This window comes from Euprymna scolopes, chromosome 1 (assembly GCF_053919585.1).
Source record: "Euprymna scolopes isolate OS-2025 chromosome 1, ASM5391958v1, whole genome shotgun sequence".
Classification (NCBI taxonomy): domain Eukaryota; kingdom Metazoa; phylum Mollusca; class Cephalopoda; order Sepiida; family Sepiolidae; genus Euprymna; species Euprymna scolopes.
This window is the reverse complement of record NC_136482.1, coordinates 69,378,695-69,391,427: the sequence shown is the minus strand read 5'-3', so window position 1 is coordinate 69,391,427 and position 12,733 is coordinate 69,378,695. Positions and strand designations below refer to the sequence as shown.

Sequence of the window (12,733 nt, the reverse complement as noted above, 5' to 3'; positions counted from 1 at the left end):
CACTTTCTTTGAGTTCCCAGTATTGGTTTGCTAGTGTTGTTTTCATTCGGAGATGGGCAAAATATCGTTTTTTGAAATCTAAGGAAGTCACACCTTCGTAATATTTCTTGTTATTCGGGTTTTCTTTCGCAAATATTGTAGCCTGGTAAACTATGCTTTTGGGTAGACATTTATTTTGAAGTGGGCAGAGTGTGCGGGATCTACAGTTGCATTTATCTTGTTCATTATTAGTATTTTTATTTCTATTTTGGTTGTTTCTGTTTGGAGTTGGTTTATTATTATTATTATTATTATTATTATTATTATTATTATTATTTCTACTAGTTACATTTTTATCCGTTGTGTCAATATTATTTTTGTCATGTTTTCACTTTTTATTGTTTTTTTGTTATTATTGTTTTCATTGCTTTTATTTAATATTTTGTTATGTGCTTTAATTATCATCTATAACTTTTCGCAGCAGCTATATGATAACTGTAGGTTATTTTTATTGGAAATTTTGTGTAAGGGATTGGCTAAGGGGAAGCGCTTTTCGATAAGGTCCAGAAATTTCTTGCCAGGTTTTGTTTTTAACATTTGATTGTATGGCGCCGTATACCGGATTATATTTTTTCTTTTGAAATATATAGTGTCGAACTGTATAAACGTACATTTATTTTTGTTTTCTATATTTTTAAACCAAGTGATTGCTTCGGCAGTATTTGCCCACTGGTTTAATTCTAGGTCTTGTTTGATTTATTTGTTTACCCTAGAAAGTATTGCTTTGCTAATTCTACCTATTTCTGGTTTAGTTGGGTTTATCAAATGAATGTTGGGGTTATTATTGAAGTCATAGTTGTGGTCTTTGAGCAAAATGTATGCTTTTCTAAGTTTAATTTGTAAACTGTATCGCTAATTTTTAGTTCACCGGTAATTTGTTTCCTTTCAGTATTTATTATATCTATGTAATCGCATTTGTTTGTATCCAGTTTTTTGTAGTTTTTTGTAATGTTTTCTGTGATTAGTTTGTTATATTCTTGGTTATCTATTTTATAAAAATTTCTAGTTTTATTTGCTGTTACAAAGATTTTATTAGAGTTGTTTATGTTTCTAACGAGTTTGTGTAGTTTTCTTTGGAAATTATTATGTTGCTTGTCGAATTCTACATTCATAATTACGTTTAAAAGGTCATTTTCAAAGTTTATCAAAAGGTTTACTGCTTTTGCATTTTCTAGGGTTTTAAACCCGTAGGATTCCTTTTTGTTCATGTGTTCATTTTCAGGAAGAAATTTACTCGCCATCGCATTTGGCGCATTAGTTTATGTTTTTTTTTAATTAATTTAATAATAAATGTATGCTTGCTAGGTGTTTTTTTAGCACTGTTTCAAAGTGAACTCTTTCCATATCTATTTTTTGGTGTGGTGAAATAAATCCTTTTGAGAGTGCTCAACTGTATCACTAGCTATATATATATATATATATATATATATATATATATATATATATATATATATATATACTAACAAAAGTATCCGTCGTTGACTGGGTTCAAAAACAGCCTACAGAAAATGGACTCTGATTTATAAAAGTATGAAAGGTTATCAAAAGGAAGGGTTGTAAATTTGGGTTGAATTTGGGGGTATCAAAACCAAAGCAAAATATGATGAAAGTAAAAATATAATAGATAAACCTCATAAGTTATTATACCATACCTGTTCACACTGAAACACTTATCACAATATTCTGTGGATCTATATTAAAAAAACCTTGTTAAACTTTGTGACATATTTCCATTCTATGGAGGTCAGGCACGAACGAACACCCCACAATTTTATTATACCAGATTTCTTCAAACTGAAACATAATTATCAAAGTATGCTTACGCAGATAGATATGAAAAGTCTTTATTAAAGTTTGCGCCTATTTTCATTCTATGGGGGCCAGGCGCGAATACAGACCCCACAATTTTATTATACCATCCCGATTTAAGTTAAAACATACTTATCAAAGTATTATGTACATCTATATCAAAAACACTTGTAAACGTTTTTTTTTTTTTTTATTTCCATACTTTGTGTACCAGGCGCGAACACAGACCTCAAAATTTTAATGAACCACCGTCTGCCAGATCAAACATACCCATTCCTGCGTCTCTATACATCTTCTATCATTATATGTAATCAGTTTTTTTAAATAGTCAACCATATAGGAGCCTATTCGTGACCACACACACACACACACACACACACATTCAGCTTTATTAATATAAAACTGAATGTGTGTGTGTGTGTGTGTGTGTGTGTAGATATATGCATATTTATATCAACAAAAATAAAAATAAAATACGAAACAATTGATGAGAATTCAAAGTTAAATAAGATTTGTTTGATCAGCAAATCAATTAGGGACAAGAGTTGTTATATATATTCATATACTTTTGTATATTTCTTCTATTTATCTCTATTATCTGCTATCAATTAAACTTCTGTATACCAATAGAATGTTTTTAGGCTAATAATGTATGCTATTTTTATATATAAGCTTGCACTTTCCTTTGTTTTTGACGAGAAGCATTAAACTTCGGAATACCACGATGAAAAGTGTTTTTCTTTATGTCATACGTTATTCCTTATTGATCAAGACGCCGAACCTTCCGAATCAAAAGTTCAAACAGGCAGTACGTCTATCTTTAGAGTATCGAGTTTGAAGAAATCAGAGAAAGTCAATTATTACACTGGTAGGAAATGTGGGAGGAGATCAGTTCGTGTGAAAAGAAATTGGAACAAGAGCTCAAGTTTGCAGTGGAATGTAAACTGAGAGCGTAATTAGATGGTCATACAAGAGGTATTGAAAAGGTGACACTGAAATACTGGAAAAGGAGGAATGTTTGAAATGTTGGAAAATAAGCTGATGAATCAGATTAGAACACTTCTTGGAAAAGGATGGCTAACGTCAGTTGAGATAGAAAGATTTTTAATTGCAAGCATGTTGACGAGACAAAGTTAAGGAATGTGACAAATAAAGTGAAGAGGGTAATGAATGGGGTAGCACTGGAGTATATAACAGATGTCAGAGACATTTTGTAGGCAGGAGCTGTATTAGTTGGCGAGATGGTAGAGGCTAAAAAGCCAAAAATGAAACAGACAAAAGTGTCATATTGGAGAAAGAGAATTGAAGGTGACCTGAAAATATCCAGGAAAGATCAAAGTCGAATTCAGGCAGGCTTCAAAGGGCAGTGGAAAAATATAAAAAAAGAGAAAAGGAAGTTACACGCCAATCGCTTGCTTGAACTTTTGGAATATTTTGTACAAAAGTATATGACCATCTTGAAGTAAATGGTTCACTACCAGTTGAACAAAAAGGCGGAGCGAAAAGGTGCTTAGAAACGAAAGATTAGCTACCGATTATTATTATTATTATTATTATTATTATTATTATTATTATTATTATTATTGTTGTTGTTGTTGTTGTTGTTATTATTATTATTATTATTATTGTTCTTGTTCTAGTTATTATTATTATTATTATTATGATTATTATTATTATTATTATTATTATTATTATTATTATTATTATTATTATTATTATTATTATTACATCCTCTTATTGAATATATTTTTTATCTAGCTTATTGAACAATAGCGCCGTCTTAATACAGGTGCTGGTAAAAATGTCTCTATTTTATTATCGTTGTCATTTCTATGAAAACCCAGGAAATGACTATTGTGATATCTAAGAAGTGTGAGACAATATCGTATTGCTTCAATGTTTTACTCAAATACATTCATCGCCCCTAACCTGAAGATATACCCATTTTACGTCGTACAGACCAAGCTTGTTGACAAATATTCAAACGGAAAATAAGAGTTGGTTGATTGGTTGTTTTTGTTTTACGGCATATCAACGCTTTTCAGGTTATTTAATGCCGAATCCGGTGATTTTGAAGAAAAATTTTTTAATAAAATATATTTGTTTTTTGCAAGTCAGTTTCTATTTAACCCATAGTTGGGACCCTAACAGGTACTACCAATCCGGGTCAGAGTGGACCTGGGAGCAATGGCAATTAGAGAGTGGCTCCACACTCCCCAGAGCCCGTAAGCTGGGGCCTCACCATCAGATATAGTTTAAGGTCATATCCAGGATCCCCATTGAGGGACTTTTACCCTCTGCAGGGGGGCAGTCGGCGTATTCTAATGCCCCCCCGACAGCGCCGGAAAATAAGAGGCATAATAGTGCCGAAAGGGTTATTACAAATTTAAATGTGCGAGTAGCCAAAATAATTATGCGCCAAGTAGATTGGATAGGGCACATTATGTCAAGAATATTAGAAATTCACAAACCAACGAGGGTTTGAATATGCTACAAAATGATGGTATACGGGGACAAAATTTTGTCGCGACAAAACCTAAAAGTCAATAAAAAAAATTGTAAAGGTTTCCTTCTTATAATAAATCGCTATATCTTTTGGGGACTCCTCGCAATAATATTATCGTTATAGATTCCCGAACTGATGTGCATTTTATTAAAATGCGGCGCTTTCAGTATAACGCTTTATTAGAATGTAATGTTTAATAAATAGAAAGAAATATCAATTAGGCGAATAAATTAAATGATTGATTTAGATCAATGGTTCTTAACCGGGGTCCATGTGGACCCCCATGGTACATGTAACATTAATATCGGTTCAGTCTTCCTTCAAGATTAACTGTTGGTATATGTCCTTTGGTTTTCTTTACATTACTGAAAAATAAATTAAGCTACAAGGGTTCACCAAAATACATTAAAAAGAAAAGAAAGTCATGATTAAAAAAAGGTTGAGAACCATTGTATTAGATCATGATTCTACTGAAATTCATGTGAAGCTTATAGATTGGTCAATGGCTATCTCGCTTATTCTCTTAAAGATCGTATGGATTGCTTAAAAGGTAAACCACTACTTCATTAGGGATGACGTCAATATACACTCGAACGTTTTATTAGTTTCTTCACTTTGGTTGACGTCGGACTGAATGCATTACGACGAAAGCAACAGAAGACAACTGTCAAGCAAACGCCATTCTTTCATCGGCCACAAAAGCCAGAATTTATACCGATTAACCTCCGTTGGGATAAGTTTTTTCGAAAATATGTGTTCGCAAGATTATTCGTATTATTATGTTTACTATTTTTTTTTTGTCTATCATTATTTATTTTGTTGAACAAATATACAGTATTTTAACTCTCTTGTCCAAAACTATCCATCCCAATGCATCCTTCAGCGTTTTTCTTTGAGTATAATCACTATTTTCACACGTGCAAGAATTCAGACTTCTTTTGCAGTGATAAAACCGCCATAATTTTAAAATCAAGCAGTTTTGATCAACAAATGAAGCATATATTATTATTGTTACTTATTAGTTTAATTTGAATATTAAGTTTGCACACACCTGTGTCGTCGTCGTCGTCGTCGTCGTCGTCGTCGTCGTCGTCGTCGTCGTCGTCGTCGTCGTCGTCGTGAATTTGCTTGATAATCAACTCACCCAGACGTCGATGTTTATAAAAAGTTTATTTAAAAGACAATCACTGAAAACTTAGAGAACGGTTATTTGGATACGCGTAAGAGAGAAATGCACACACACACACACACACACACACACACACACACACACACACACACACACACACACAAAGGCCGGCTTCTACATCCTGCCACGCCCTGCATACTACTTCCCATTGAGGATAACACTCAGACACATCTTTTTTGCTTGAAGTTTCGCTCGTCACAGAGACAAAAAATCTCCGACCGAAAGTCACATGATCTCATCTATTTCCGCTTTGAAGTCACATGGTCTCATCTACTTCCGCTTGGAAGACCCCTTACCTTCAGCGTATCCCGTAAACCTTTGCTTCAAACATGACTTTCGTTATATGACATATACAAGCAACAAAGTTATATATTGATTTTATTATTAAGTATTTTTGTAAGAGATGTGAATAGCTGTAAAGACATTAAGAAAACTATTCGCTCCCTCTGTATAATATGTGAATCATATGCCAGTATAAACGTTCATATTCTAATTATCGCTTATGAATCAATAGCCAAGGAATGTGATGTGTAAAATAAACAATTCCCAAAAACAATAAAACTGACGTCAGAAATGGTTAGCGTAAATACTTGATGTTGAAATGGAAATAATTTACATCCGTATTGCTGTTATTTGAAAACAAAACAAACCTATTTTAAGGCAAATTATGATCTAATCATCCAAAAGATTCATAGTAGTTCCTTGGTGTGTAGGTAAGGTTCCGTGTTCACAGTGGGTTCTTTTACACTATAAATACCGATGCTTTTAATTGAATTTATACATAAGCGACTCTCTTCTCGAAGCAACGTCTCTCAGACTGCCTTTACTCGTTTGACATCGTTTAACTCCAACAATATGAATGTAAGTAGAGTTTCGTTTACTTTTTATAGTAAAAGGTTTCGCACTAAAATTCTCATTCACTTTATACTCACATGATTTTACGCATTAATATTTGCTGACTCTTTAATAGAAAATATATACTGTTGTTAATTTTAAATTTTACAGTCCTCTAGTTATGTTTTTTATCAATCGTACTGATAAATTCGTATACAATTAAAACTTTGGCACTTCTGCATGACAGTGCCGTGAGGCGAATGTGTGTATTTTAGTTTCAAGAAGGACTGGTAGAGGGCGTGTGTCAGTCGAATAGGGGTCGATAAATCGTATCACTCATTGAAAAAAAAACAATATTGTTAAAAATTTCTATAAATTTTTATAAATAAATAAATAAAAACTTCTATATTAAAATAACATTTTGCTCTATTGAAAAACCAAAAATTATATTTTGATATATATTTATACAATCTTAATGTGATAAAGGGCAAACAAACTGTCTTTGTGGAAAAAAAATATTCCTAAACCTCTATAAATGTTTCATGCTTTTAAAATTATATTTTGCTACATTTTTCTAAAATTATATTTGGATATATTTTTATACAATCTTATTGTGAACAAAAAACAACAAAAAATAATTATATGTTGATAAATTTTATACAATCGCACAGGAAAAAAACACAAATAAGTATAAAAACAATCTATAAATGCTTCATGTTTTTAACATTTATTATTTAGTTATAAACCACTCATTTAAAAGAAATCATATTAAAACATTAAAATTATATTTTTTATACAATAAATATTTCGCTTTTCCTATATTTTTGCGTTATTTATTTCGTTGTTATGCATTTTTGCGTTCTCGGAGACACTTGTTTATATTTGAGGTTCCCAGATCGACTGGTAAACAGCATTTCTCATTCAAAGAACACGAGTCGATAACTCATCTCAGTCGCCTCATGGCACTGTCATGCAAAAGTGCCAAAACTTTTGTTAAGAATCGATCGCGTAACAGTGGATTCGCACAATAACTTTGGCCTATACAGAAAAAAAAAACATTGTACTCCGTCTCTCGTGTATTTTTAAATTGAGAAAGGAATTCGCTCAGAAGAACGATGGATGAAAAAGATAAAACTAAAACGCAATATCATTAGTTTAATTACCCTTTTCCCCAATATTTAAAAATAACTTGCGTGGAGATGAAAACTCCCTTTCAGCGGCTCCTCAGGTTGTGGGTAGGGGAACGGTCTCTTAGATGTAGAGATCAGCGGTGAACGCAAAATAAACAGTGCCGAACAAAATCGCGGACATTTGTCAGGCAAGGCATAGTAACAGGAAGTTGTACTTGTAACGGGAATGACCTCATTAATACAGCTCATAAAAAGATTAAGGATCACTTCCAGAAGAAAATGCTCAAGCAAAAAATCAGAAAAAGATCTATAACAAAATTTCACAAAGGGAAACAAGAGTTTTAACTGTCAGTCGGCCATATTGAATTTAAAATTCAGACTTATCAAAAATACATTTACTTCATTTACAATGCAAATCAAATTATCTAATTTAATTTATAAAACTTACTATGCCCATGTATCCCTCTGTCTGTCTCCATTTTTTTTAAGTACGCCCCTTTCAAGATACAATGTTGCAGAGCAGCGCGAGGCGGGTCAAATTATTGTATTTTTGTGGACCGTTGTTTTATACATATAAAAGTGATGTTGCTTGTCTCGTTGTCTGTGTGAGAAACGGTCTCTACCAAACTAGTCCGTTGGTTTTTAGCCTACAGACTTAAAACTTGATATATAAAGGATTGATATATAAAGGATTGAACAAATCTGGTTGTGATTTTAGCCGGTACAATAGCTTCTAAAGGGCCAGAATTCAATAAAACTGGAACTTGGTTGCATTAAGTCGACTTAAAATGCTGTTTTACACACGTGCAAGTATACATTTATACGTTAAAATCGGTTCATTTGTAACTATTTCTTATCAGTCTGACGATAACTGTAACGGTAACCACTACTGCTTGAGCGTTAAATGTTTTGCTTTCGATACTAGTTTATGGAACTGAAGAATATAATTTTTTTTTCACTTTTGACGTCACTACTGTATACTGGGCACAATATAATGATCAATATAAAACTTTTCTATAATAATAAATACGAAATGTGTATAAATCAAAGTACCGTATTAGGCGTATTTTACGAAGGAGTAAAGCCGAGCTGTCTCCTATTATTTAATCTTAAGATGTATTTAGAAAATTGGTTAAATTTATCAAAACTATTAAATGTAACAATACGATGAACGTTTACATTTAATAACAGAGCATACATGAGTAAATGATGGTATGTTGAGTTCTAATGAAGTCTCTATTCATTATACTTCATTGGTTATCAAATGGTGGAACATAATACGAAAATGAGATTATAAATTGTGTATGAGGTTAGTAAGTAGCAGTTTTAAACATTTCATCATAAATTTTAAATTTAATTATGACTGAATGATCTTGATGAAACCTGTTTTCCGTTAAAGAACTGAGTTATCTGTAAAATACATGTAATCGATATTTTTCTATATTTTCTTTCTCGAAGCTTTTCCTCCGGGGCAGATCCTTAGTTTTTACATGAGCTACATTAATGAAAAATCCTGATAATTACGAGTTTATTCCAGGTTGTCCGTGCTCCAAACGATAGCACTAGAGTGTTTACAATTTCGGTCCTGGGTATGACGTTAAAATATATCGGATGGTGAGGCCCCTGCTTGCGGGTTTGCGGGAGTGTGCAGCCACCCCTTAACTGTCATTGCTTCCAGGTCTACCCTGACCCGGAGTGGTAGTACCTGTTAGGATCCCAACTATGAGTTAAATAGAAACCGACTTGAAAAAAAATATATTCTATCAAAAACTTTTTCTTTAAAATCACTGGATTCGGCATTAAATAACCTGAAAAAAGTTGACATACCGTAAAACAAAAGCAACTAACCAACCAAATTTAAAATTTTGTAATGAAAATATGAATAATTACTTGGCGATTGGAATTTAACATACTTAATGCTTACTTATATATACTATATTGTTAAATGATAACATTCATTGAGCTTTTACCTTAGACACTTTTGGTCAATTAAAAATATATATTCAAATATGTATTTTCATATTTTCCCTCTCACTCTCTCCTGGCAAAAACTACCAACCATCTTATTGATCTTACTCTATGTATTCTTTTATATCATTAATACAAGCATATTACAATTTAGAACTAATAGATTTATTTAATGTACTTCCTTTGAAAATAGATTAATATGATATTTTAAGAAAAGTTTTGTTGACATTTCCTATTATATTGAATTATTTTCATTAATTAAAATTAAAATGGGCCAAACTATTGTATGTAGATAAGAAAATAAGACAATAAAATTACAAATAAATAACCCTAAATAGAAAGTTAGACACAGAAATAATAATGTCTTCTACTATAACAGTGTGACGTTTGGATGACAATGTAGGTGTTATAAATAAAAAAAAAAGCTTTCATATTAATGCACTAAGATAATCCCATGTTTATCTTTTTTTAGGTCCCAATGGTTATTTACGCTTTCCTGTTTGTAGTGGTACTAGCCGTTTCCGCTAACCCACTTTCTGTCAGTAGCAGTGGATCAAAATGTCCGGAACCACGGGCTTCATCAAAAGAGGATATTACACAATTTCACATTCAGGCAACATCCTTAAATTACTACAGCATATCGCCGAATACACACGATGATTTACTTCGCCGAACACTTTGTCCTTGGAAGTTCAGAACAGTTGAGAATGAAACATTGTTCCCATCAATTTACTATGAGGCCGAATGCAACCAAAATTGCAAACAATGTACCAATGGATACGAACTCGAAGTTATCTATTCACCAATAATATTTTGGAAGCAGACCGTTTTCAAATCCGGCCGCTATGTGTACGAAAAGTTTGAACAGGACGTGGCCACCGGATGCACATGTGTCCACAAGCAGAATATCGACTCTCATTCAATTGTAAACAGTAATTAAGACAATTTTGGCACACATACGATGTGTTCTCTCTTTTTGTTCACCTGCCAGTAGACAAATCAGGCATGCTTGTTTTTCTAATTAATAATGGAGCACATGTTAACCATTATATGGTTTTTAATAAAAATTATACTACCGGTTTTTTTAAATAATGGAATTGTTTTTTATGAAACTTACTATATGAGTCTTCCGCTATATTTATCTAATCTCTACATATTTATCTGCTACTAAAATATGATAATGTGTTTTTTTTATTTGTTTGTTTGCTTGTTTATCGCCGTGCATATTTTATAAAACTTGGAGAATGACGAATAACATATGTGTAGACTGAATGATAAAAGAAAATATTTTAGCGTATGTTACCTATTAAAAACTAGCAATACGCTTTCTCTGGTCACATAGTTTTGCTATTATCTGTTTGCTAATGAACAGTCGATTGTAAGTTTCGGTGATCGTTAAGATAGAGTCGACAAATCGATATTTTAAATATGTCGTTTTAGCAAAATCAATATCACTGACTTAATTGTCATGTCGAAAATAGTAATATATAAAACAATTACGAAAACCCATCGAGTATAACAACTGTTATTATGTCGTTAGTAAAATATACTCTATCGATATAGACAACAAAAACTGGAGCCATGAATAAGTTAACTTAAATATTCGTACCTAGTTATGCCCCTTGTGTGTTTATGTTTACTTTATAACGTCTATAATGCAATTTTTACTATAAATAACTTTACTCGATGAATTTTCTTAATTTTGGGATATATTACTATTTTCGGATTGAGAATTGAGTGCGTAATATTGTTCCGCTTAAAACGGCATATTTTAAAAAATTGATCTGCCGACTCTATCTGAAGTTTCTGTTCATGTACGCTACTTCCTTCTAAAGAAGAGTGTAATGCCTGAAAGGATGGTCTCATAACATCCTAAATACTACAATACTCGCAAAGGAGGCGGTAAACAAGAAGACAATATAACGAATACGCGTTACAGGGAATGAAGAACATCGAAGCTGCATATCTACAAATTCTACACCTCCATCATGCATCCCCCTCCCATAGTTTCATCACCACTCCTTCCAATAAAAAAGTGATACCAAAGAGCTGAGAAGGGTCAAGAAGGGCTGAAAGACCGAGGAGAGAGCGCTGGCCAGATCTCGGTTGGACAAGCGCAAAGAGAACTGGGACCTTGCGGAGGCTTAGTGCCACTCAAATTCCAGTGTAAACCAATGGTCACTGCCAACGAGAAATCAATGGTAAGCGGCTGTTGCGATGATGCAAATTCATTTGCAAATGCTATCGAAGGAGGTGGAGAGAACTGGACGCCTGTGGAGACTTGTTGTCACTCAGCCTCCAGAGAACACCACAGGTTTCCAATCAGATTGTTTGTTGACTTGTGTGAAAGCTCCGTGTGAGCTAATAATAATGATAATAAAATAATAATAGTATCGCAAATTGTAAGGATGGGTACATTCTGTGGTTTTAAAACCATTGTTTTATTCAGTTACAAATTTTAAACGCGTAATTTAAATAATCTCTGCCATTTCTGTTACTGTTTACATTGCAGGTGCTGCAAATATGAAAATGAGTAAATATTGTTGCGTATGAAATTTCTTTACAAATGAAAGATTTTCAGTCCCAGACTGAAAAATAATAAATCTGTGGAACATTAGATATCAGTTTTTAGAAGTATTTCAACGTTAATTAGAAGATTAATATGTTAAACTGTTTAAGAAACTGAAAGTTCAAATTTAGCTATTTATCCAAAAAGAAAAGGGCTTTTCAACGAGTAAAATATTAAAATGGTGATCATATTTTAAGTTTGAGAATGATTATACAAGTCCGTATTGAAGATAAACATAATTTTTATAACTTCTTTTAACCGGGAGATTTGAGGAATTTGTTTGAACATATGTCAAAAATAAAATCAAAGTAACCAAACTACGTTTAATAAGTAACAATGTTACTATTATGTTGGTGCAAAAATAATGTCGTTTTTGACGTTCAACTTCAAAAGATAATTACTCCTTTGATAATAAACTTTATTGATCTAAATAAGAATCATTACAATCTACACATTTTTGCCAACGATAAACAAATTTATTTATCCCATTAGCATAGAAATCCGGAGTTCATGAAGTGATGAAGTTATTGAAGGGCGATTCGGCATCATCTGGGCTTTTGACGCATTTTTGTCGAGATGCTTTAAAAAGTGATAATTGGTGGGCGAGTGGTCCGATGAATATGGTGGATGAGGCAGAGGCTCGTAGCCCAATTCGTTCACGGTCAGTTGAGCAACATGCTGGCGAGCGT

At 32.7% G+C, this 12,733-nt stretch overlaps 1 protein-coding gene across 1 annotated transcript; it reads left to right on the top strand.

Annotated features, from left to right (window-relative positions):
- The first annotated feature begins 5,538 nt into the window (after positions 1-5,538).
- On the top strand, positions 5,539-10,536 carry LOC145283514 (interleukin-17A-like). The gene is made up of 2 exons (XM_080132355.1): positions 5,539-6,404; positions 9,948-10,536. The coding sequence occupies exons 1-2, from the start codon at positions 6,303-6,305 to the stop codon at positions 10,413-10,415; spliced, it is 570 nt and encodes a 189-aa protein (XP_079988481.1). The 5' UTR covers positions 5,539-6,302; the 3' UTR covers positions 10,416-10,536.
- The last annotated feature ends 2,197 nt before the right edge of the window (positions 10,537-12,733 follow it).